The sequence below is a fragment of the Amblyomma americanum genome, chromosome 9 (genome assembly GCF_052857255.1).
Source record: "Amblyomma americanum isolate KBUSLIRL-KWMA chromosome 9, ASM5285725v1, whole genome shotgun sequence".
NCBI lineage: Eukaryota > Metazoa > Arthropoda > Arachnida > Ixodida > Ixodidae > Amblyomma > Amblyomma americanum.
In genome coordinates this window covers 82,512,484-82,539,720 of record NC_135505.1, presented here as the reverse complement: position 1 = coordinate 82,539,720, position 27,237 = coordinate 82,512,484, and the positions used below count along the sequence as shown (strand labels likewise).

The 27,237-nt window shown below is 46.7% G+C and overlaps 1 protein-coding gene across 1 annotated transcript; it reads right to left on the bottom strand.

Annotated features, from left to right (window-relative positions):
• On the bottom strand, window positions 1-25,292 carry LOC144104947 (inter-alpha-trypsin inhibitor-like). The gene is made up of 4 exons (XM_077638177.1): window positions 25,197-25,292; window positions 11,138-11,287; window positions 4,861-5,025; window positions 1-150 (listed from the first exon to the last, which is right to left on the bottom strand). Exons 1-4 carry the CDS (start codon window positions 25,270-25,272, stop codon window positions 146-148), a joined length of 396 nt encoding a protein of 131 aa, XP_077494303.1. The 5' UTR covers window positions 25,273-25,292; the 3' UTR covers window positions 1-145.
• Between the last annotated feature and the right edge of the window lie 1,945 nt (window positions 25,293-27,237).

The following is a 27,237-nucleotide window of genomic DNA, read 5'->3' as shown; positions in this document are numbered from 1 at the left end:
TTCATTCTCACTTGTTTATTGCTTCTTTCCAGGAAAATAAAATATTCGGTGCATCTATTCATTTATTTTCAGCTTTGCTTCTTGCTGTTTGAATGTATTTACTTTTCTTCAACTGGAGATTCCAGCCGAAAACCGCCATTCATCTTTAATCTGGAATAAAGGTGTCTTCGTTATTTCGAAAAAAGAAAAATTGGCAAACTAAACTTTGCGTTGCAACCGTGCGATGAAAATTGGAGAAAAAGTTCAGACTATTTGAAACAATACCAGTCCGTCAGTTATTCACTAGATCAAAGAAAGTCTTCGTACTTAAACTATTCGCTTTAACAGAGACAACGTGTGCGTCTCTTTCCCCGGTGCTGAACTTTTGAAAGAATGGCTGCATCTGACACGCTATCTAGTCGTGCTCTTATTCTGGAGGGAAATTTGGAAAATGCTGGCCAGAGGAAGGTACACTACTTTTCAAACCTATGCTCTTTTTAAAGCAAGCATATAGACTATATTTTACTTAAGATTAATTTTGGCTTTGCTAATTTGATTGGTTTTTGCTTTAATAGTCTCATGCAGATGCGAATATGCACAGGGGCGTGGAATCACGAGAGCACCGGCCACATTCAATTTGCGCGAAACACTAGAGAATTGTGCACGGTGCGATGTCAGTGGAAATCAATCAGCCCCAGGTGTCCGAAATAAATCACAAGCTCACCATTACGGCATTCCTCACAGCCTTTGTTGTTCTGGACGTCAAGCCAAATAAGCAGTAAACCAGTGATTTTTTTGAAAAAAGACTATACGCAGGGCAGTAAAATCAGTCAAGCGAATAAATATTTTAAGATACTTGATACTGACAGCTTTTCACTGACCTTTAACAATATCTTGCATTACAAATGCGTTAACAACAAAACATGGTATTTTTCTTCAATGTGAACCAAACGGAAAGTCAGCGATGCCAGAGCTGCGTTTTTTTTAAGATCTTACGTTCTGAAGCTACATTCTGCTTGTATAGAAACTCATTTCTCTCGCGGTAAATTTGTTTTCTTTGCTGTATGAATTTTTTACCAACTGGTGTGTAGTTTCGCAGCTGTCAGCGCTTATGGCAGTACAATTTTCTTGCTCTCTTAATAGCTATTTGTTTGGCGTCTTTACGAAAGCCTTTCATATTTATGAAGCACTTATGGTATCTTGTTTGCTCATTTCTCCATAAAATACACATTTTAAATACATAAAATTTCAAACCCTACGTAGTGGAGTTTTTCGTTTTTGAATAACAGTGACAGAATTATCATTTGAGCAGCAGCGCACTTCCGCCAAATGCGCTCCATTTCAAACAGATTTGCTGTGTAACGTTCGCATTCATTCATAAGTGCTGGTTACAGCGGATTTGCGCAATTATTTGCCAGCATCATAATATTTTTCTAATGTAACAGTTAATTAAAAAAATAACAAAATTCATGCAGGCCCCTGTAAAACTCAACTGCAAAGGGCTATTTTTGCTCTAATCATCTCCACTTCAAACAGAAATTAGGTTCAAGTATCAATTAAAATTTGAACTTTCAGGAATTACTAAAAAGAGCTTTACGAATTCACGCATTCCGCACACTGGCATCAAATATCAATGAAAATTTGAAGTTTCAGGATTTACTAAAGACCTTTACGAATTCACGCATTCCGCACATTGGCATGGTGTAGAAATTTCAGCCCTGTTTTAGAACTTGTTGTTGTTGTTAGCCAATCAAATGATGGCGCCCACCCGCACTGGGGGATCGGCATAGAGTTGGGTGGTTATTCACCTGTACTCTGCACGGAACGCTGCACGTTTTAGAACTTGGTCAGCGAAATCAATATTCTTCTTTAACATTTGACCTTGTGTCCGCACGGAAAAGTTAGTTCTATGTCTTTAATGGTATGTTTCACTGCAAGAGTTAAAAAAGAAGTGACAGCACCAGACAGCACTTCTTGGTCCTTCTGTGAATCCGGCGACTTTCATCTCTATTTCTTGGTTTGGAGGAGCCAATCTTCTCTCTGTACTCTAAATCAGCCTACCATTCTCTCCAGCAGGTGTTTCAAATCTTGCCGGCAATACTTCTTCCCAAAAATAACATGATGCGCTTCGTGAAAGATTTCCAAATGTTGCTTCGAAAATCGCTGACGCATTGCTGGTAGAATTTATTTAAAGAATTTGCTAGGTGGTCCAAATTAAGGGTCACTACAAGGAAATTACTGAGCCCTTAGTTTTCTCAAAACTAGGATTTTCCACCACAACAAAGAAATTCACCCGTGTACACCGCTTAGGTTTTCATTTATGAGGTTTAATGTACTAAAACTACCGAGGCTATATGGATGTCGTAGTAGACGGCTCCAGCTGATTTCAATCAGCTGCGGTTTCTAAACGTGCACTGACATTGTCCGATACGCGAGCCTCTAGCATTTCGCTTCTATCCCGACCACCGCGATTTTCGGGACCGCAGCCACACACTATAACCTCCCAGCTAGTACAGCGGCAAAGTGCCATTGCTTAGGGGGTTCCCATTGACGCGACTAAATCTTGACAATGAAAATAAGCTAGCTATGTGAATTTACGGACAGTTTATTTCAATTTGTCGTTCTTAGTTGCTACTGCATTAATGGGGAGATTCATGCTCCTGTCTTTAATACAAAGTTCCCGCGTGGGCAACCATTAGCTGTGGGCTTGCATTGGGACATTGGTGTTACAAATGGTAAAGAAAATTCTGTGTATCTTATTGATGACAGTGTTTCTATGAGACATACACAATGAATTAATTTGCCAAATAACAAGTCTGACTAGTACGGCTTCAGTGAATATGAACCTTAGTTTCTTACTGCAAGCATTCAATCAGTATTGAAAACGCACCCTGCCCCATAGCGTCTATCCTTGGCCCTAGAAATAAGTTCTATACTCTGACCACAACTGCTTTGATTTCTCAAGGGTAGATATGGCTTTGCTTTTGTAGCGGGATCGTATTGCATGTTGAGACAGAGCATTGTTTGCCTACTGATATATTATTGTTTTTTCAAATTACTTGCGTTCTCTTGAACGTAAGAAGTATTAGCACCCCATTCCCCGTGTCAGTCGGCACTAGTTCAGTAGCCTTTATCTACACTTAGAAGTTTAGTTTAGTGTGCAAGGCCACACTCTGCACACATAGCACCAGCAGCCATTAAAAATGCCGCAGCTACCGTCGAAGTTACAAACTCTCGCAAAGACTTCATCTGTTTAGTGTAAAGAATCTACCGGAGTTGTTTCGGGACAAGAAAACCAACAGAGGAAGGTCATTCAATGCAAAAATCAATCCAGGACAGCCGCCATATCAAAAGTATTGACTGTTTATAATTTTTATTCCTCTACTGGTTTCATTGAGATTTTCTACGCTGCGATGAGACTACCGCAGAGTTCGCGAAATTGTTATAAAATATGCAGAGAAAATTAAAATGAAACAGGCAGTTTTAAACAGAGAAAACCGTTTGCCAACAAAAAGTCAGCTTTGGCGGAAGACAATGTAAATTTAAAAATAATTTTGTTATAAATCAGGTGAAATTCAGTTATAGCGGTTTAAATAACAATCTGTGCTGTTTAAAGCCCAATGGAAGTTCAAATCTATCTATGAGCAACAATTAGCCCTTTCAGTTTTGAAGCGAACAAATCTGATTAATAAAAAATAGGACCATTCTTAAGCACAAAACCAAACCTATTTGCATAAAGGTGCCAAAAGCTCGACGCAAACGCAATCTCTGCTGAAGTCGTATAGCAGGCATAGTGGCGTCCATTTCGAACTTTCTGAGCTTTTCCACCCTCGTGATGGACCTTATTTTTTACTTCGCTCTTTTGAAGGGGCATGAAAAGGACCGTGAATGGCAACCATGCTGCCTGTTTGTTTTAGACCAGCGAAGCAAACGAAATTACTTTTATTGGAGCAATGTAACAGAGAGTTGAAATTTGGTGATTTCTTTTTATTTCCAGACGTTTTTAGTGGGCTTTTGCACATCGGTATTCGGTTATGTCCCGTGTTCGGTGGAGGAACGTGCCGTGTTTCTTCGCGCTGTAGCGCGTTTAAGAGCACTGTCTTTGTTTGGAATCTTATATCGCACTGCACTGACCTTTAATTGGAGCTCCTTATTGACACTAAGCAACCGAAGTGTATTTTGAAAAAGTTGTTATTGCAGCTTAGTTATCACCCTACATATTAAAATTATTTTCACTGTAAATGACTTCTCCGGCATCTGAAAGCACTCGTCTCAGAAGATTTTAGTTTATACTTCGAACTGCCTGGCTTGAGGGGATTTTTAAATTGTATGCCCCCTGTCTATGCCGTGTACAGAAATATTGATGAAAATTATTCAATTGACTATGGGAAAATAAAAAATATATACAATGCCTTGCTGGCTGCTTTGAAAGAAAGAAATTTTGCGGCCAACAAGAACCTCAGATTGAGATAAAAGAACCTCAGATTGAGATAAACAGATGCTACAAAAATATAGGCACTGAAATATATGCTTTCGAGATGCAAAAAAAAGAGCAGCCTTAAGGGTCACAGTAAAAGTTTTAAATCACTGAGAATGCTTATGATCCACAAAATTTCTCACATGAGTGCGAGAATAAAATTGTTGAACCCAACACCAACGATCCCTGCAGTGACTCTCTTACGGAATGAAAAAAAATGCACAAAGTAAAGGGCAGGCACAACACTTCGTTGAGTAATAGGGTTAAGGTATTCGATGGCGTAGAGGACGTCGCTAAAGTAAGAAAACCCTATTGCTACGTGGCTACGTTATTGCATTAGAGGTGGCCAGTTGAGTAGATAAAGAAGATAAGGTTGCTCACTGCATAAATAAAAACGATCTTACCTGCTTTGCACGTGGCACGACACTCAGCTGCTGTGGGAAAGTTGTTGCCGTAGTATCTACATCCTCCGATATCCATCAAGCACCTGCCGCTATCCTTATCAAAATAGTGCACAGTGAAGAATGGGTTGCAGGTTTCAAACGCATGCGGCCAATTGCATACCTCCGCTGAAATTATAGAGAATATAGATCACCAATATAAATTGGCTTTATTTCTTTGCCTGTAAATTCTTTCTTTTTTTTTGCTTTTTTCGAAACAGTATAAATGTGCGCTGTACGAATGATAATATTTTCTACTTTGGTAAAGTATCTTCAACTTGTACGCAATATGTTCGGTTTCTTTTACTGAGACAATATATTGCAGGTGGCTCCAACACCTAAAAGAAACTAGCTTGATCTAGAGAACGCACAGGTGAACACTTGCCGCCTCGGTAAGACAAATATGCATTGTTCTGAATGTCGTGCATGAGTTTTCATGTTATTTTTTTTTGTCTTTTGCTGTGTCAAAGATTCATCTTAGCCAAAAGTTTATATTGATATGCTTAAATATATTCTAAATAGGCATAGGCAATGAGTAACGAGATATCAAAAATAGCAATGTGGCTCATCTTGGCGGACTAGTGTGTACTTGCATTTTTATAAAACGCAAGAATCATGCATAGGAGTGTGCGTTTGAGTGAAACATGAAGAAAAAACATATGTCTTTCATGACGCAAGAACTAATGTCAAAAATATCTATTAAAAATAATCCAAAATTGGGAGACAAAGTGCACTTTCTTCACACAGGGGGTCACAGGGATTGCGTGGCTGCCACTTGACATTGGGACCCCCCCCCCGTATGTCGAATTTATGTACTTATCCAATATGCACACAATAAATTAAAAAATTTCAATGAAGTTCAACTTACATAACATTCAACAACGAACAATGAACAAAGATATAGATTAATAAAAAAAATGCCAGCAAATCTCGTCGTCGACTGTAGGTGCAAACGTGACACAAAATTTAGGAGAAACGTGCCCGTATGTGTTTTGATCTCCCATCCCATGCCTTAGCGCAGTTCAGTCTTTTCGGTCAGCATAGACTAGCCAGCTTGAGTAAGCCCTGTTCTTGAAGAACATGTAAAGCGCCTCAGTCTATGTTGCAAGCCGTAGTCGTGCATTGGGATGGCAAAGTTGCACTTTAACATTTCCTTCAGATTATGACGGCCCATTCTCAGACTGCTGTGCTCGCAGGATCTTCCTTATTATATCTCGGGGTTTACAAGGCTTCGCCACTACCTACATCTCTGCTGGGTATTGAACTCGGCGCTCTTCGCCGTCTTTCCAGCGTTTCGTGCAGTAGTAAGCAGCTGCTTGTCTTTCTCCTGCTCGTAAGTGCACTCAGCACCTCACGACGTTTTCGCTCTTTATCTCCACTCTATAGCTATCTTAGAAGAATTAATGCTTATAGCGGTGATCGAGCCATGTAAAGGTGATGAAAATGGTTATACAGAGCACACAATCAGATAGGCTGGACCTAAATGAGGGTCTGCAGTATTGTGGAAATAAAAATAAATAAAAGATACCAGAACGCGGCCAGAAAGAGCTTGTGTTGCTGACATAGGTGTGCATTTCTACATCGACTTGTTTTTAATCACTTCCTATAAGAACTTAGCACTAGCGCCATTGCAAATTTAGAAGCGCAGAACTACTGAATTAAAGGCGATAACAGAAAGTAGAGGTTATGAAAGAAAAGCTGCAAATGTGAGCCTTTGGTTACAAAATTCTGGCTCCTTCATACTGGGCAAGATTGATTGCAGAGAGACTGCTACTTGAGGTTGATGATGTCAAAACAGAAAGAACTGCACGATTAGCCCCAAACAATACAGATGTTTCAGAGCGCACTTGCTGGCAGTCGTATCACGCAGATTCCTCGCGTAGCGCGTATGATCTACGTCAGGCACACACCCCGGTTCATATCGCTTACACACAGACTCCCTCCGTACATACATCAAACTTTTGCTGTGTTCAGTATGTAGTCCACGCACAGTTGCAAAGAAGAGATTTAAAAAGCACAGGCACACATGTGCCGTCACTCATGCCTATGTATACAGGTGCGCTGTGGGCAGTCCGAATCACCTACGCAATGAACAGTCTTCTCGAGATATCACCCACGGCCTGTCTTGCACAAAATCTTTAGAACTGCCTTCCTCGCGCACCAGACATCTGGTACTCTTGCCCTGGTGCCTTGCAGAGTTTTCTCCAAAATATGACGAGAGCTGCATCGTATTTCTGAAGTTTTGAGGGCCCTCCTTCCATCATTGTGGTGAGGACATTCTCAAACAATACGGCGGACTTTCTCTGGATTGTTCAGTCATTAAGGGTAACGGAGTGGATTCAAAGAGAAAACAAGTGTAACCTTGGCTTGAAATCCGCTCCAAGAGAAATCAACCGTGGCAGTGCCTTGTTATCCACTGAAGTCTTTTTGAGTGACCACGTTGAGGAGCATCTGTTAGCGGTAGCTCAAACTGGCCGCGAAATTCCACTTACGTTTTTGGCATCACCTATTTTTATTATCCGTAAAGCAGACCTCGGTTCGCAGAATATAACAGGTTGTATTGCGGTCTGCTGACCATTATAGCGGATGGATTCCCGTATGCCTGCTAAATTTCTTGCTGTGCGAACTATTTTATGCATGTGCCTTTATCGGTAGTGTAAGCGGATTCTAGGCTCTATCACAGCTATTGCTGAAGAGCTGTTCGTCACTGGTTCATCTAGAAAAACAAGCCCCAATTAAACACATGTTGGTGGGATATGAGATAGCACCACATGTTAGAGTTCCTTTTGTGCAGTGTATATTTTGTTTGGTAACCCGTGAATGGCTGTTGTTAGGTAAAGGTTTGGAATTACCCAGAATGGCATTTTAGAAGTATAGTGCTGTCACGTAGTTCGTACCCAACCCGTAGCACTGGCCTGAGTGCCTTTGAAATGAACCCTCTCCGGCCGCGCGCTACTAATCTGCATCAGCGGGTAATGTCGATCCCTGGACAGATGTCGCAGATGCACCCACGGTATCTGTTGCTAAAAATAAATTCAGGCTGCGCTGGCCCCATAAAAAGTGCATCATCTTTAATGAACACGGAATAAATTCATAAACCCCCTTAAAGCAGAGGCCTCAGCGCTTTCAACAGTTCGTAAGGCAGGCAGTCCTACCTCCGAGAATGTCGGTACACTGCATCTGATGCAACCGACCACAATGAATGACACCTGTTAAAGGGATATCGGTCAGATAGCCCTTAGGATTTTTCAGCCATACGCCGTATGATGCTTGCAGAGCGGTAACAGTTGAAGCTCCTAATGCTGTATCTACGCACACGATTTTCACTGAGGTCGAAGAACTGTTGGATGAACTTCGAGAATTGTGACACTTCATATCTATATGCAGATGTCGTTTTTGTACGCGGTTATCGAAGTTGTAAATCCGTAGGTGTTAGAAAATGCAGGTAAGCACGAGATTAGACAACTTTGAACTTAACAGTCCCTCCTGAGGGACACTTGGAGAGACGAGATGATATGCCGCGTCAACTTGAAGAGTCGCGTAATGACGGCATTGCAGCTCAAATGACATGTACTTCATTCCTGCAGATAACAAGAATTCCGCACTATTCCGTGGCAGTAAGCTTGAACTTCTGCGGCGAATTATCGAGCGCCCCTTTGATATCACGAAAGAGATGAGCTGTCATCCTCTAGCAGCGCTTCCTATAGTCTACCGTCTTCAAGCAACCAATTATGATGTTCATAGGACATCTGCATTTGCGAAATTTTTATACTGTGTCTGGACAAAGGTTTGCTTCTATAAAGAAGCATCCTAGACATGCTTATGCGCATCGGCGATGGCCATGGGTTTGTAAACTGTCATATCACGTGGCAATTATCTTGGTTGGAGCAAAGCCTTGTTTACATTGTAGTAGAATGGTGACAGTGACCCAGTTGTGGTTGTAATAGGTTAAGAAGGTTTGTTACTGCGACCCAATGTCTCAAAGCTCAGCGAGGCAATTGCATTGCGCCTGGGCCGAGAAGGCGGCGTACAAGAACAAATTGCTGATTTAGGTTCCTTTCCTTGAGCGAGAGCTGCACGTCACGAATATAATCCAAGGTGGCAGAATCTGACTAAACAGTGTGGAGCTGAGCACCTCTGTGGGCGATCTGCGCCCAAAATATTCCTCTATTTTGATTATTTTCAGTGCTGCAAATGCGCCTGTGCACAGACGAGATACCGGCGCTCTGTAAGGGGCGACCGTGTTTACACGACTTGCGATGCCTCGGAAGCGTTGAAAGAAGCTTCATGGTATTGGGCCTAGGTTCTGCAGTGTGCGTTGTGGTTTCTTTCGCGCACGCCGATGGGCCCGGAGACACGATACGTAGTTTGCTGTCCGGTATTTTCTTTCACCACATCACCGAGTCGCACGTATCTGCGGGTAAAGCGCGCACATTGGGGCAATAGCACTTTGTGCGGAGGTGCTTCATAGTGCTTGTTGCATCGCCCTCATCACACGCTGCTTCACATTTTTCGGGCTAGTCAAGCACTCAATGGCCGCCCATAAAACTAACAAAAGCTATCCTGCCGTTGTAGCGTGTCTTGGTTCTTTGAATACGGTAAAGCCACCGAACGTACACTTCTCTGTGTGGACGCTGCCGTGTCATTAAATATCATTGTACGAATTCGAGGATGATGAGAGGCGATTTAAAATGCCGGCTCCATATTACTCATTGAAGTAGTGCCGCGCGAAAAGGTAGTTCAGTGGAGAAATGTATTTTCAGTTAATTGTTTGTATGAACCTGGCTTAGCCGAGATCATTTTGTATGGCAATGAAGTGAAGCTCGCAAGCTCGAAAAATCCTACCGACGTCTCTTTTGCCATGTCGCTATACCAGCAGCCTCCAAATGTTCCCACTGGAGGAAATAGGTTTGTCATGGCGGCAAGGAATAAACAGGCAAATAGTTCTGCAGTCACGTGCGCCGCTATTATTTGGTACTCTTGAGTTAGTTGAGAACAGGTGCAAACACGCCAGACTAAAGTTTATCATCTCTGCTGTGCCACTAACGCCATGGCCTGCTCGCGCTTAGGCTGCACTATCAAGATACTCAATAACTGATGTGCCAGAGAACGTTACTTATAACACTACCCTTCGAGAAGGTTTATGAGCATACTCTACTTTTACTGCGTGCCACAAGTTACCGAAAGACACTCTATCTGTTTATTGTCGTTTTGATTCCGTTTGATTCTGTACTTATCGGCTTCAAAGTGTGTGGCGGCATTAGATCATCCACCATTGACGCGCAAGAAAGCTAGACGAATCAAGAGGTAAAAACGCCTACGTATGTTGCCAACAACAGCTTTATATAGCCGCAGATAGAGGCGATAACACGCGTTCTCACAGATCGATAGCGTCTTACTTTGCGCTCTAAATCGCCATCCACTAGCTTTCTCTAAACATGTTAATACCTTTGTGGTGGTGTAAAAACATATGGCTTATTCACTGTGCCACAAGTTTGTAGCCATCCTCCTGCCTTTTATGAACATTTCTCTGCATTCTTGTGAATTGTTCGGCAGCAATATGTACTGCATGCAGTTATATTTATTTTTTTTGTAAAATTGATTCGCAATGGCACAACAGCCAGGATTATCTACACGCGTTCCGCTACAGCAGGAGGACGCGCAGTGTTTTTCAGTTTCCTTGCAGTGGTGTTATTTGGAAATATATTGTGTGCGCAAAATATGCAAAATATTTTTCAAACTGGACAATAATCTTCACCATCGAGCGATCTGTTTCCAAGGCTTTTTGTATGTATTGTTAAGAAGAGAGGGTTTTATGCATTTCCGAACTTAAAGCTCAAGTTTTCGTTCCAAGCACACTACTGTGTTTTGTCAATTATTTATGTGCTTCAAAGCGGGAATTAGAACCTGCCATTGAGATTACTTATCATATTTTGAATATTAGTAAAAAAAACGTGTAACCTTGAATAATAATAGTAGAATGCGCTTACGTCATGTTTAATAATTATTGTCCCTCAAACTGATAAAATGAAGAAAATACAGATGACAGTTCGTAGTTGAAATTCTTAAAGCGTGCATTAAGAGGTCATGTCTGTCATAAATACCGTGTATAGGAGCAAAAAAAAATTTCCTTAGCATTCTTTTGTTATAAATCACTTTCAGAGATATTAACCTCAATAACGAATTCCAAAAAACAAATCGTGAAAAGAGACAAAAAAAGAAAAATGAGATTAATACTCACAAGTACGACAGGTTCCATAGCATTCTTGTCTGGATACAAATGGGCCTCGCCCGCATGTCCATGCGCATTTCCTCTTAGAAGCAACATATACGTAGCTTTTACGACAAGATCTATTTTGCAGCGGTGGGCGGTTTGATCGGCACCGCGGATCTAGAAGGAAAAAGCGTGAGGAAATCATTAGTGAACCGACGTAGAAAGGTTAATTTTGTTGTGCTTTAGCCTGCATGATAATTCTCCCGTGGCACACTCATGGCCAGGTTTTTATAAACCCCACTTAGACATCCTCTGAATAGACAATTGTTTATTAAAATAATATATGAATGCTAGCTAATTCGTCTCTGCTGATAGACAACGTTAGGAAACGAGAGAAATAATAGCGTACTTGATGGGTTACAGACCACTGCAGTTTTCACAAGACTAGGCCACTACTTACTTCATAAAAAGTGCCGTTGCTTTTTGCTGAAACTGCTTTAGGCTGAAATCATCTCTTTACCAAGCAGGTATCTCCAAATTCATTACAGCAACGGCATGTCGCCACCAGGTTGCACTACTAATTATTATTAATACTTTCAAAATGCATTCAGTAAAATAAGTTGTTCCATATACACTCGCAACATAGATATTTGTATGTATTTTTCATGCAGGCAAAATACATTTCCATCGCCTTTTTCATTCATGAAGAATCGAACAAACAAGCTTCAGGATTTACAAAAATATGTTCAACTCGTACTGGCATCTTTATTTCCGCAAAAAGATCAGTATATCTCTTCCTGAAGAAAATACTACATTATTATGTTGTTTTCGTTTGAGATTTTAACTCCCTGCAATTTTTTCTTTGCCTTTTAACATAGCATTTGCACAAAAACACTGGGACACCTCTTCGCCAGTTTTATGCTTCCACATTAAGCTGAACTAGTCTATTTCTTCTATATTAACATTTTTTCTCTTGCTAGGGCTCTCATTTAGGTTATTTAAGGCAATGACGAAGACATGTTTCCCATTCCCCGTTATAAGTGTGTGACGTCCCTTGTGTGTGCTACGAGGGGCCGCGTTCGACGGCGCGGCGTAGACGGAGCCCCCAGTGGCGGCGAAAGCACAACCGGACCCCCTTTCATGTTTCTACTGTATATGGCTGCAAGCAACTTGAGTGAGATTGCTTTTGGGCCTGCCGCCGTGGACCGCACGGAGACGACCCAGATGACAGCGGCATCATCAATTACCGAGCCATACTCGTTGAGAGTGACGACCAGAACGAAGGGGTTTAAGCCCAACCGGACCCCCTTTCTATAGTGTCGGCACGAGACGAACGCCGCCGCCGCCGCCGCCGCGAGGAGACGGGCGTTATCTTCCCCAATTGCCGTGGCCGTTCCAGGGCGGCCTCGTTTCGGCGGGCCTGGCCCCGTGGCAAGACGGCGGGCATCATCAATCAACCCTTCCGAGCACATCCCAGGACAAGGGACCACTTTCCCGGCCTTTTAGTGACCTCGCGTTCCGGCCTTGAGGAGCGAGTGTCATTTGATGGAGAACGGAGGCCGGTGACCCACGGGAACAGTCAGCGGGCCAAAGCGCGCCTTACCACAGCCGACGCTATGCGCTACCTGGACGACAACCTTCTTTCCCTCGGACTCAACACGTGAGGGGGGCGAGACCATAAGTGCGGTGGTGTGTTTTTGCGCCCAAGTGAAAGCCCTAGCCCCCCCCCCCCCCTCCGGCGTGGGCGTCCTCACCCTAGGGAGTGTGGGGGTAGGAGGATATAAAAATCGACAAGGAGTACCGAAGAACGGACGCTCAGGACGACATCGTTCGCTAAGGGGGCCTTCAGCGCCGAAGCCCGACGGCGTGCAGCTTCTGCCAGCAACCGTGCGAGCTCAACTCCGGAGCCCTTCCATCGTCCCCATGAAGTCGTCGGCACGTAAGCTCGGACGCCCCAGCCTCTGATGTATAATATTAATCATGTGTAATTATTGAATATATCTGTTTGTTTAAACTGAGCCATACTGTGTCTCTTTGCCTCTCCGTCCCGTGTGGACCTGCGCATTATGGGCAGTCATCACAAGTGTATAGTTTAGCGTAGTTAGTTTAGGACAAAAAGTCAAACTTGCATTGCAATATTCAAATTTGACTTTTTTGCCCTAACTTAGCTACAGAACGTGATAAATACATAAACTTTCACCCCAGAAAGTTTCGGTCAAGATAGTTTCTTCAGAAAAATTTTTCCCGCTCAGTAAAACTTCGATATTTTCCCAAAAGTTTAGCTTGACCAAGAATTGTCTACAATAAAAAATTATATTTTAGCACTGGAGAAACAGGAATAATTTTACGGGTAGTGTTTAGCAAATAAAAATGCCTATCGCATACAAAGCACTTTGTATGAGTGGATGCTGTAGAGTGGAGATAATGTAAAGCTCGGTGCCTCGTTTTCCTTTTTTTGAAATCTAAACGAAGCTTGCTTTGAGCAGAAAGTCGCCAAAGCAAGCTAAAAACGAAGATAGTTGGTGTAGATCAGAAGAGTAACAAAATAATTTTAAGAATAAAGGCAGCTTGTCTCCAATATTAACATTGCAGCACCCTCCTTTGGCTGCGGCTATAGCACAGTGAAAACGTGCCAGCGCGAGAAGGAAAAAAAATAAGGCGCGGGGCTGTGGCACGTGAGGCCACAGCTGGCTGCACAGCCGGCTGTTCTATTCTTTCCTGAAGAGGGCGCTGCGATCGTCGAAGAGCACGGACGTGCCTCACATGCGCTCCGCGATTTTTGGGTCCTCTGACCCGGTTAATCCCTACGGATCTCCAAAATTCTTGCTGGAACCGACGCCGAAAGTGAAGCGGACCACGAGGATACCACTTCCAAGCCGGTGGGTCCATTTTTTAGGATTTTATCGGACTTTGAAGTTCCCACGTGGTCGGCCAGGCGTTAAGCCTAACGAGGCTTAGCACGAGCTCGGGGCTCCACGGCCTTCCCGGCCTCGGCCCGCGGTGAAGACGCATCGGAGCGATGTCCCGAACGAAAACTTCGAGTCAGGAACAACCCACAATCACAAGACAACCAGGATTTTTTACGGAACCGCCCGAAAACATGGAAGAAGACTTCCACGACAACATCGACGTGACCCACGTACCGCGAGGCCACGACGGCCTCGTCGCTACAGGGACTCAAGCCCCGGGATGCAGCACCCCATCGACTCTACAACGACCACAAGTTAACGGAATGGACGCAGACAAAGCAGAAGGCTGGGCGGTCGTCCAGTCAAAGAAATCGAAGAGACGCCAAAATGGCGGCGACAAACCGCAAATTTTGGCGGGAAACGGCGCAGGAAGGTCGCCATCTTCCGACGAAGCGGGAAGAAGCGCAGCTGGCGCACCGGAGAAGAAACAATGGGAGGGAGGGCCGAGGCTGCGACTGCCTCCTCTCCCGAAAGACATCAAGATAGTCCTCCGGCCGAGGGGACTCGCAGTCAAGGATCTACCGCAATACAAAGTGGTGGAAGCGGTGGTTGCGGCCACCGGAAGAGGATGCAAGGAAGAAGATCTTCTCGTCCGACTTCGCCACGGCTCGAACATCATAATTGTGAGCACAGCTAACGAAGACGCAGCCAAGAAGGTTCTGCACATCAGGCAGATCAACCTTGGAGGCAAAAGCTTTGCAGTGAACACACACGCGGCGGCCCCGGAGGGAACGCTACGGGGAGTTATTCACGGCCCAGCACCGAAAACCACATCCGAGGAACTCAAGGCCCACATACGACTTCGCACCCAGGGCGTCAGAGTCATAACGGCAAGAATGCTTGGAAATTCAAGCACGGCCCTCATCACTTTCGACGGCCCTACTCTTCCGAAGTTTGTCATCTACCACAGCAGCGAATACCGGTGCCACCCGTACAGGCCAACAAGGCAGGTATGCTACACCTGCGGCCAACAGGGGCATCGCATGGACGTCTGCCCAAACCCGAACGCCAAGGTCTGCAGACAATGCGGACTTCAGAACCCAACGACGGACCACCAGTGTACACCCAAGTGCCTAGTGTGTGACGGCGACCACATCACGGGCACGAGGGACTGCAAACAACGACTCAAATCAGCGTGCGAGCTGCGGTGGGGCCCCCTGCAGCAGCAACGCAAGAGCCGGGACCGCAGCCGCAGAAGAAGGCCGCGGTGGTTCCGAGACGAGAGCCAGGAATCCGGGCGCAGCGGCAGCCGCGGACGCAGCCGCAACCGGAGCCGGAGTCGAGGATCCGAGCGGGACGAGTCCTTCCCGCCCCTGGGACAACAGCAACAGGAGCAGAAGCAAGGACAAGAGCAACAGAAGAAAAAGAAGACCGGCGGTGTCAAGGTGAGCTGGGGAGACGGCCCTCCCAAAACGCTCTTTGCTCCGCACTCAAACACTAACACACAATCCACTCGCGAGAAACAGTTAATGGAAGAGAACAAAGCCCTCAGACAGGAACTAGGCCAACTCAGAAAGCAGCTGAGCGAGGTCCTTAAAGAACTCCGCGAAATCAGGACAGGGCAGACACAGCCCATAACTCAGACCCCACCACCCCCAATGGTGGAAGCAACACAGCCACAAGATGGGCAGCTCGAGGCTCTCATAATGAACATGCAGAAACAGACGCAAGAGCAGATGCAATTTATGCAGCAGAAATTTGCCCTTCTAGAGCAAAACGTTAGAACACACATTAAGAATCAGAACGCGCAGAGAACGACTAACGACGCTAGAGAACGCCTATATAACGAACGCAGGTTCGGCGCAGAAACCCTCAACTCCAACCCTAGTACACCATCATGGCAGAACGCCTCCAACAATTAGAGATATGGCAATGGAACTGCAGGGGGTACAGGCAAAAACAAGGCCTCCTGCAGCAGTACATTTATGCCAAAGGAACCCCGCCAGACGTAATTATATTACAGGAAACCAACTGCACACCTTCGCTGAGGGGCTATACGTGTCAGGAAGCTCGCCGTACGGCGACCCTCGTAAGCAAGAAATTGGTAGCCACAGCACACGACGAAATAACGGACACTCGGATCGACCACACGATCACAGAGATTATACCTAAAAAGAAAGCACAATCCAAGAGCACCTTTATTATCAACCTATACAGCCCGCCTAAGCAGAAGGATGGGGACTTTAGCAGGCTTTTTACAGAGGCTAGAAAACTAGCGGGCAACAACACCCTAATAATAGCAGGCGATTTCAACGCCAAGCACCCAAATAGGGGTTACAGCAAAGACGATAAAAAAGGAAGAACAATCAGCGACGCTGCAGAGCAAACGGATTGCGATCTCCTAACTGACGAAACCCAACCAACCAGACAGGGTAACAGCGTCAGCCCAGACACTTGCCCCGACCTGACTTTTGTGAGGGGCGCCAGACAGGTCGAGTGGGAAAACCTACTCGAAAACCTAGGAAGCGACCACTATATACTGAAAACCAGCATCACAGCCGAAGACACAAAACGAAAAATAGGCAAGACCCGTCTCGTCGACTGGGACGCCTTCAGGGCCCACTGTAGACAGATGCAAGGAGGCGACATTGTATCTGTGGGGGAGTGGAGCCAACAGCTCAAGGAGGTCCAGGAACTCTACACCAAAGAAGTGGACCGAACCGAACACGCCCCGGAGGTGGATAAGCGACTCCTCAAGCTATGGGAGGCGAGACGCGGACTCACCGCACGGTGGAAAAGACAAAAGCTGAACAGGAAGCTCAAGACCAAGATAGCTGAAATCACCATGCAGGCGGAGGAGTACGCGACGCAGCTGGCCAGACAAGGATGGCAGCAGTTTAGCAACGCGCTGAACGGCACCCTGAGCACGGCCAGAACGTGGCAGATCCTCAGGTCCCTCATGGACCCAAGCAAAAACAAGTCGGAGAGCGGCAAAGCAATACGAAGGCTGGTGCACCAATACACCGGTACAGATAAACAACTACTGGAGGAGGTCCGGGTCAAATGCTACGGCAACGACCAGGTCGAGTGTTACAAAGAGGAATATCAAGGCGAAGAGAACCCCGTCATGGACAGGCCCATAACCAGGGAAGAGGTGGTCGATGCGATCAGGTCGGCAACAAGAAACACGGCAGCAGGAGCAGACAGAATCCGCAATTCACTGATCAGAAACTTAAGCGACGGAGCTATTGACCAGCTCACCGCGTACCTCAATAAACTATGGCAGGAAGGAACAGTACCCGCCGAATGGAAACACGCGGTCGTGGTGATGATTCCGAAGCCCGGTAAAAAACTACAAGTGGAAAACCTCAGGCCGATATCCCTCACATCGTGCCTAGGCAAGATGTACGAACGAATAATAACGAAGAGAATTCAGTCACACCTGGAGAGAAACCAACTCTACCCTGATAGCATGTACGGGTTTCGAGCCCACCTGTCCACGCAAGACGTACTCCTCCAGCTAAAGGAGGAAGTACTTGAAAAAATGCCGAGAAGCGGAGAAAACGTTGTCATGGCCCTCGACATCAAAGGAGCCTTTGACAACGTAAGCCACGCCGCCATCATGGAAGGCATAAACGACACGAACTGCGGAAGGAGAGCCCATAACTACATCAGGGCCTTCCTAAGCAACCGAACAGCGACCGTAGGGCTAGCCGAGCTGCGAAGTGACGTCTTCGCCACACCCTGCAAAGGAACACCCCAAGGCTCAGTCATATCTCCGGTGCTCTTCAACATGTCAATGCTAAGACTGGCAAGAAAGCTCAAAGAAATCCCGGGTATCAAACACGCCATGTACGCCGACGACATAACCGTGTGGATCACCCAAGGATCGCTAGGAGAAAAACAAGACCGACTACAGGAAGCCGCCACCTGCGTAGAAGACTACGTGAAGGAGAGGGGCCTGAAATGCTCGACCGAAAAATCGGAGCTCATCAGAATAGGGAGACACCCTACCCAAGCCCCACTGGACGTCGTCCTCGAGGGACAACCGATCCCGGAGAAAAACATAATCCGCATTCTGGGCATGTGGCTACAGAGTAGCCGCAAATGCAGCCACACCATCACCCTGCTCAGGAAAGCCACGGAACAAGTAGGAAGAATGATCAGCCGAGTATCCCAAAGAAGATACGGAATGAAGGAAGACGACACCCTAAGACTCGTAAACAGCCTAATCGTCAGCAGGGTCACATACTCGCTGCCCTACCACGCAACAACAAAAGCGGAAAGAGAGCAAGCCGACTGTATACTAAGGAAGGCCTACAAGATCGCTCTGCACCTACCCAGGAACACGTCAAATGAAAAATTACTCCAGCTCGGAGTCAGCAACACCTTTGACGAGCTAGCAGAGGCTCAAATGGGTGCGCAATTGACGAGGCTCAGGGGCTCCCCCACAGGAAGGGCGCTCCTAAAAAGGCTAGGTCGGAACGCAAGTGGTCTGGCTGACAGATACACAGAAGTTCCAGACGACCTCAGAAGAACTTTCAACGTGGGACCCTTACCTAAAAATATGGATCCCAACCTACACGAAGAAAGGCGGAGAGCCAGGGCCGAACAGATAAACAGAAGGCTAGGCCAATCCGAAAGCACACTATACACAGACGCTTCTATGTACGCAAGAGCAGAGAAACGCACAGCCGCGGTAGCGGTGGTCAACGGTACAGGGGAAACTATCACCTGCGCTTCAGTAGGGGTGTCAGGGATAGCAGAGGCCGAAGAAATTGCCGTCGCGCTAGCGATAGCCGAAGGCTACAGAAAAGGTCGCTCCCTAAATATCCTAACGGACTCGAAAGAAACATGCAGAAACTATACGAAGGGCAATATCAGCGGCACTGCCCTCAGAATAATCAGCGAGGCGGCAGCCTCAGCTGAAAGAATACCCATACAACATATAATCTGGGTGCCAGCCCACGCAGGCGTAGCAGGAAACGAAAGGGCGGACAGTCTAGCTCGAGGGCTCACTTACCGAGCAGGCTTATCGATCGTCTCGGAGTCACGGCTACTCATATGCGAGGGGGGCTACACAGAGACCCTACAACTATATAGGGGAATCAGAAAGAGATATCCATCACCACACAAAGCACTAAATAGGGAAGAGGCTGTAGGATGGCGTAGGCTACAGACGAACACCTTCCCTAACCTACACACATACAACAAGATATCACCAACGCAATTCAGACCAGACTGCCCCTGGTGCGGCAGTACGCGCACACTCTATCACATCACCTGGGAATGCAAGAGAAACATAGCATTCCACAATCAACAAACACCGAGTGCGGAGCAATGGGAGAGCTGTCTCTTCAGCAGCGAGCTTGAGGTCCAGAGGGCCTTGGTAAAGCACGCAACTGAAGCGGCACAACTCAGTGGAGCCCTGGACTGAGGGCCCACTCTTGCTTGAAGACTCAAGTCGCCAGCACCCAAGCAAGACGACCAGGAAGTCTTCATCCCCGCGAACCTCTTGGAAAGAAATAAAAGTTTTCTCTCTCTCTCTCTCTCTCTCTCTCTATTCTTTCCTGCATCCGAGTCAGCTGCTCGTTCGTTCGCTTCTAAGGCATAAGAATACAAGTGGTGACTTAGGAGGAACACCATGACTCATCCGGGCACCCCTGCACTGAACAGGACTCGCGCCCGCAGGACGTCGCATCGCTGCGGCTTCGATTCCCTCCCTTCTGGCCTCAGAACCCGCAACAATGGTTTTTACAGATCGAGGCGCAGTTGAACCTCCACCACATCACCTAGGAAGCGGCGAGCTACTACAAGGTTGATTCCTTCTGATGTGGCCTGCGACCTCTCTGGGTGTTCTCTCCAAACCTACGGGCGATACAACTTATTAGCACCTAGAGGCCAAGGTGCTGGAGAGACTCACGCTGTCGGATCGTGCCCGTCTCCAGCATCTCCTTGCCGCGGTGGACCTTGGCGACCGGCGCCCATCTCACCTGCGGCGCCGGATGCGGCAGCTTATCGGGGAGCCCGACGTCCTCTGCCACACTCCGTTGCTACGAGCGCTCTTCATCAACCGCCGCCTCCCTCAGGCAATTCGCCTTGTCCTCGCAGCGGCTGCCTACATGACCTTCGACCGCCTGGCGGAGGTCGCTGATTGTGTTCATAAGGTGGCTTCCCTGTGCGACTCTACCGTCTAATCGCCTCCTGACACGGCGATTTCGCGCCTTGAGGCCCGCATCTATGAGCTTACCGCCTCGACCGCCGCCCTCCAGCACCCACCCAGCGGGGGTGTGGGGGGTCCTTTCACCTCCTCCCAGCCATCGCTACCCTTCACGCGCTCGTCATGCTCGGAGAAGCAGCACTCCGTCTCTATGTTAGTACAATTGCCGCTTCCGGCACCGCGCTACGAAGTGCACATCTCTCTGTTCGTTGTCAAGAAACACCCTCCGAGATCACTGACGGTGGCGTGTGATCTGCCTTGTAATCTCGGCCGCCTCTTTATAATTACCGACAAGCTATCTGGTACTGGTTCCTCGTAGACATGGGCGCCGAGATCAGCGTTGTGCCCCGACTAATGCTGGCCGTTCGAAGTCAACGGGGCACACGCTCCGTTCTGCCAACATGTTGTCTATAGCGACATACGGTCTTCGCTCCCTCACCCTCTACTTAGGGCTTCGCAGTACTTTCCGATGGGTCTTCGTCACCGCTGATGTGGTCGACCCCATTATCGACTCGGATTTCCTCTCCTACTTTGACTTAGACGTCAGCGTGCGGCGTCATCGCTTCACTGATGGTTTGATCGGCTCTCCATTTCTGGAGTCCTGTGTGGCCTTGCTCTCATCGGTATCCACAAGCTGATACCTTCCTTGCCGTTCGAGAAAATCCTGGGGGACTTTTTGGAGCCGACTAACCTCTGCAATCTTACTCAGCCACCTAAGCATACGGTAACCCATCACATCGTCAACCATGGCCCACCAGTCGCCGCTCGCCCACGACGCCTCTTTGGGGAGCGTCTGGCTGTCGCCAGACGGGAGTTTGACCACATGCTAGAGCTCAGCATAATACGCCCGTCGTCCACTGCGTGGGCTTCCCCGCTGCACCTAGTGCCCAAGCAGGATCCCACTGACTGGCGTCCATGCGGAGACTGCCGAGCGTTGAACGTATAGACTGTTCACGATCGCTATCTGCTGCCCTACACCCAGGACTTTACATCGCGCCTAGACAGCTGCACCATCTTTAGCAAAGAGGACTTGGTTAAGGCGTATCACCAGATACACGTCGAGCCAACCGACATACCGAACACCACCATCACGACGCCCTTTGGTCTGTTCGCGTACGTGCAAATGCCTTTCGTGCTCCGGAATTCGGCTCAAACCTTTCAGCGGCTCATCGCGTAGGTCACGCGGGGCCTATGCAACGAGCCGCTGAAAGGTTTGAGCCGAATTGCGGAGCACAAAAGGCATTTGCGAGTACGCGAACAGACCAAAGGGCGTCGTGATGACGGTCTTGGGTTTGTTGGTTGGCTCACCCTTCTGTGTTTGCGTACATCGATGATGTCCTCATCGCCAGCCCTACGGCTGAAGATCACGGGCGCTATCTACGTGACTTTTTGCAACGCTTACAGCAGTATGACCTGGTCGTGAACGCAACTAAGTGTGTCTCCGGCGCCTCTGAGCTCGAGTTCTTGGGATATCATATATCATCATATGGTATCCACCCTCTTTCCTCTCACGTCAAGACCATTTGGGATTATCCCCAGCCTACTACACTCCGCCAGTTACGCCGATTCCGGGATCTGGTGAATTTTTCCCGGTATTTTGTATCGGACTGGGCAGAGCTGCTCCGCCCGCTCACAGACCTCCTTCGGTCAACCGGTGCCCCATCTTATGCCATTTCCTAGTAAGTAGAAGCTCAGGCCACCTTTACTGCTGCCAAGCACGTTGTCGCAGGCGCTGCTCTTCTGATTCATCTGCGCAGTAAAGCCCCTACTAGATTGATGGTGGATGCCTCTAGCGTAGCTGCCGGAGTCGTCTTACAGCAGCTCATTAACTCCGACTGGCAGCGTTTATCCTGTTATTCTCGGTAGCTGCTGCCTGCTGAGACACGATACATCGTCTTCGACCACGAGCTACTCGCCATCTACGCTGCTATACAGCAGTTTCAACATTTTCGTGTGCTCATCGATCACAAGCCACTGGCGTAAGTTTTCTCGCCCAACTTCTCGAAATACTTGACCCACGAACTCCGCCATCTCGCTTATATCTAGGAATTTACAACTGTCATCCGTCACGTGAAGAATGTTGACAACAACGCCGCTAATGCCCTTTCACGTATTGCTGCGGTTTTCTCTCCAGGTTCAACCATCGCTTAAACCGCATTCTCTTCCGCACAGCAAGATTAAAGAGAGCTCAAGGCTTTTCGGAAGAACCCCCGTTGACTCAGACAAGGGCTTGTTCCTCATCCGTGCTCGCCTAAGCTCTTGTGGTGTGATCTCTCGGCACACCCCGCCCCTTGGTTTCGGCTGCACTTCGCCGCACCATTTTTCACTCGCTCCACGACATTTGTCACCCAGGCACTTGGGCTACTCAGTGCGTTCTCGGCAAGAGCTATAGCTGGCCCGGTATAAATGGTGATGTGTGTGCGTGGACACGCACATGTCTCACCTGCGAGGCGACAAAAGTTATCCGTCATACCAAGACTCCCTTCTAGACCTTCCTTCCCCCCGCAAGTCGTTTCTACCGTGTTGATCTCGACATCGTGGGTCCTCTACCCGTGTCACAAGGTTACTGTTACATCGTCATCATAATAATAATTTTTTTTGGGGGGGAAGGAAATGGCGCAGTATCTGTCTCATATATCGTTGGACACCTGAACCGCGCCGTAAAGGACAGGGATAAAGGAGGGAGTGAAAGCAGAAACCTAGAAATAGGTGCCGTAGTGAAGGGCTCCGGAATAATTTCGACCACCTAGAAATCTTTAACGTCCACTGACCTCGCACAGCACACGGGCGCATTAGCGTTTCTCCTCCATAAAAACGCAGCCGCCGCGATTGGGTTCGAACCCGGGAACTCCGGATCAGTAGTCGAGCGCACTAGCCACTGAACCACCACGACGGGTACATCCTCACCATGGTCCACCGTTTCACACGCTGGCCGGAGGTGTTCCCATTTATGACATCACCTCTGAGACTGTCTTCCGAGCCTTCATTTCTTCGTGGCTGTCACGCTTTGGTTGCCCTGCCATCGTGACAACAGCTCGTGGGCGCCAATTTGAGTGCACCCTGTTTGCTGCCATTAACCGCATTCTCGGCGCCTTGCATTCCCGCACCACCGCGTACCACCCATGCGCCAACAGCTTAGTGCAACGCCTTCGCCGTCAGCCGAAGGCCGCCCGAGCTACCCGTCCGAACTGCGCCCACTCGGTTGATGCTTTACCCCTTGTGCTCATTGGTCTACGGGCCGTTCACCGCGGCGACCTCCAGTGCTCTGCAGCAGAGCTGGTGTACGGTAGTTCCCTGCGTCTCCCCGGAGATTTGTTCAGATCAGCCTAACTACCTACCTAGCCGCAAGAGTTCCTCCGGCCTAATCCGCCTCACCATCACCGCCGCAACACTATTTTTCTCACACGGATCTCGCCAGTTCCGCAATGTTTTCGTTCGCTGCGACGCTGTCCGAGCACCGCTAACACCGGCTTACGACAGACCAATCCGCGTCCTTTGCTGCACCATAAAAACTGTCACCCTCATTAAGAATGGCTGCGGAGAGACAGTCAATATGAACCGCTTCAAGCCGGCGCAAGTGAAGACCTCGATTGAGTGCCTCTCAGTGCCTCCTTACATTGGCTGTACCGCGTCTGCGGTCTCCGACTCCCATGTTCCCCACCTGCGCCGCTGGCCCTCAGTTTCGACTTGAAGACTAGGCGGGGGACCCTGTAGTGCCCTCCATTGGTTGCGCCTAGAGCACGGCCAAAGCGTGTCCGCGCGAGGAAGAAGATAAAGAAGGCGTGGGGTTTTTGCACGTGAAGCCACAGCTGGCTGTTCTATTCTTGCCACATCCGGGTCAGCTGCTCGTTCCTTAGCTCCTAAGAGATAAGCGTACAACATCATACATTCTTGGTAATCATTATCTTAGTTTAGCTTACACTACCAATTAGAGCTGGCAAGGCAATTATATGCCTTTTCCTGTTGTGTTTATTCGATTCAGCTCGATCTTTAGCAAAATGCTTGAACAGGTCACAAAGATCAAAAATAAATACAGTATGCCTGTTTACCCCCTCTGGTAAGTGTTCGAAACAATGTTTTTAATGACTGCCGGCGACACGTTATTTGACACACGGAAGAGAAAAATGCTCCAGTTTTAAAATTTTAACGATGCTGATCATAGTAAAATTCTGAGTACACATTCGTTATAATTTGGTTACGAGTGCATGTTCTTAATCCAGATGTTAGTATTTTTGGTCGAATTCAAATTTTTTGCCTCGCATGTTGCTCTAAATAAAAACCTACTTTTAAAATTTCTAAAAGACTTTGGTGAAATATTGTGTACAAAACCAGGCCCGCACGTGCTCGAGTGCATAATTAAGGGAAAGGCTGTTATTTCCTGCAGCTCCGGTTACGCACATTAAAAGCATATGTCACACGGCTCGTAGCAGCCCACACGAGCTTGGTGATCCGTGCAGTGCATACTAAACAAGGACATTATATTGTGCCTCATTTCCCACAGTGACGTCGCTCAGTTATTGTGCTCTCTGTTCGCTGCCGAAGATTTGAAGTAGAAAACTCTTCTGGGCCTAAAACACACACCTAGCTCAGAATGCAACATTTATGTACAGCATTTTTATGTAGAGCAGCTCACCTGAAACAGTGCCAACGACTGAAAGCAGTAATATTTATGTCGGCAATACGGAGCATTTCTAAACCACCGGTAGCAAATATATCAGCAGTAAAACTGGAGCGAATTACAGTCTAAGTTTTCGGTGTCTGTGTCTCAGCCGTAATAGCCAGCTACATTTGCTGTCATTGTTTGCACACCGCTCATGAAAATCTATACAGAGGTTTGACAGGTTTATGCATGTCTGATCCATAAATACATTTACACAAAAAATGGTTTTTCTCAGCGGGTATACCAGATAATATTTATTGTATACATCGCAGCTTACGTTAGGAAATAAAAACTTACCTTGTCGTGTAGGCATCATCACGGCGCTGCTGAGCGCTACCAGTGCAAAGAGGAGAAGCGCCTTGCAGAAGTTCATGATCGCTGTTCTAATGTGACCTGCACTGCAGTGTGGTATTTATAGTCACCGCCAGATATCTTGTTTCCGGGCAAGAGATTAAGGTTCAGAATTAAAGCGACACTGAAAATCGTGCAATTGTTAAAGAAAGAATAAAAATATCCAATACAAGAAGCTGTGAACTGCATCTCATGAGCGTGTGTTCAGTTCATCTCCTATTGTGCATTCATCCTGGCCATTGTCTATTCAAGTTAGTTTTCCTGAACATCGTGAAAAGAGCGCACAGATTTTCTTCCTGCTAACAATAAGACCACGTACTGAAGAATAAAACTCCAGGTTAACAAAATAATAAAAATATCTACTACAAGAAGCTTTGAACTGCATCTCTAGAGCGTGTGTTCAGTTAATCTCCTATTGGGCATTCATCCTGGTCATTGTCTATTCAAGTTAGTTTTCCTTAGAATCATGAAGAGAGCGCACAGAACTTCATCCTATAAACAATCAGACTAAGTACTGAAAAATAAAACTCTGGGTTTGGTCACGCAGTAACAATTTTATAAAAATTTCGACATAGCCCCTTACATTGGTTGTTAGCGAGGGAGATATCTTGTGCTCAAAACCCCGTGCGCTTAGACAGGCATGTGTCAGAGAGAATTACAGCTGTGCTTTTTGTTCAATGCTTCGAATATTATTCAAATTCAGGAGCGCAAAACAACTGAAATAAAACTGGCGCACAGCAATGAATTCGAGAGATGTGTTTTTAAATCTTATTTGTTTTCATTTAATATAAATCTACATGCGCAAGCAGTTCCTGTTTTGGAAGAAAATCTGGTTTTGTGACACACAAAGCCTGGCGCGCTAGAAATCATTGAGCATGGAGTAGTGCATTTTGAAAGCACAAATGTCATGCCGATATTTTTTAACGCAAGAGACTGAGTTCGACGAGAAATGTGCAGCTACAGAGCAAATTTCTTCTTTATTTGAAAAACTTAATTGAATTTCGTGTTGCGCTGTAGTCGGGCTATGATCAATGACCAGAAATTTCTGCTTCTTGGCTATCTGTTGAAAAAGAACAGCGGCGGAAGCCCACATAGTGGATGTTCGGGGGTTGTTTATCACTCCAGTTTTTACTGGCGTGTGGCGCTAAATAACGACACTCAACGCTTTTTAGATGATTTCAAAATATTCTCAGCCGCTGCACAGTTGAATGTGTTTGATTTCATGTTTTTATGCATGTCAACACCAAGCAATCTGTGGCTCAGATTTCTAAAGCAGTCACCTGTTGAGAACAAGAAGGCAGAATACAACCTGGCCTTATAGATTTTTTCGAAGTTTGTGTTCTAATCAGAAAGACATCGTATAAATTCTACGCCGCGGTTGCCTCGCTTCGATACAGGTGAAAGACAAACGGCGGCTGTCTGCTTTGCAATATCAGTCTACATTACTGGACTAAAGGAGGTCGAGATCATTAGCACCTTCCACACTTCCTAGCTTTTTTTTCTTGCACTCCCTACTGCTAATCCTTTCCCTGCTGTTGCGCCAGATGATACAGAAAACATCACAGGCCGGTTACGACTATGCAACAGAAGATTCAGCGATAGCTGTTTATGCAGTTAGCTTTGGAGATATTTTAAGGTACTAAAAATAGTGATTTGACATCTGCTTAGTTCTAGAGCGCTCCTGCTTGCACGGTTATGCTGAAATAAATGATTTGAGAGGAACATGTTTCTCTAAGTGTACAGTTACAATGTAATCTTTATTTTTTGACGTATATCGGTGCCTTTAGTGTGACTGCTTTCCAACTTCTCGAATGTTTTAAAGGAGGTTTTGTGATCTGTATAGTTGCAGGGCATGTTTTCTAAGCGCTCGACCAAGGACTTCTTCTGAAAGACGAGATCTATGCATGAGTTGAGTGAAGTGGTGACAGCAGGGAGAAGAATCACGAGGAAATGAAGGGAACGGTTTCGTTCAAGAGTGGTATATAGT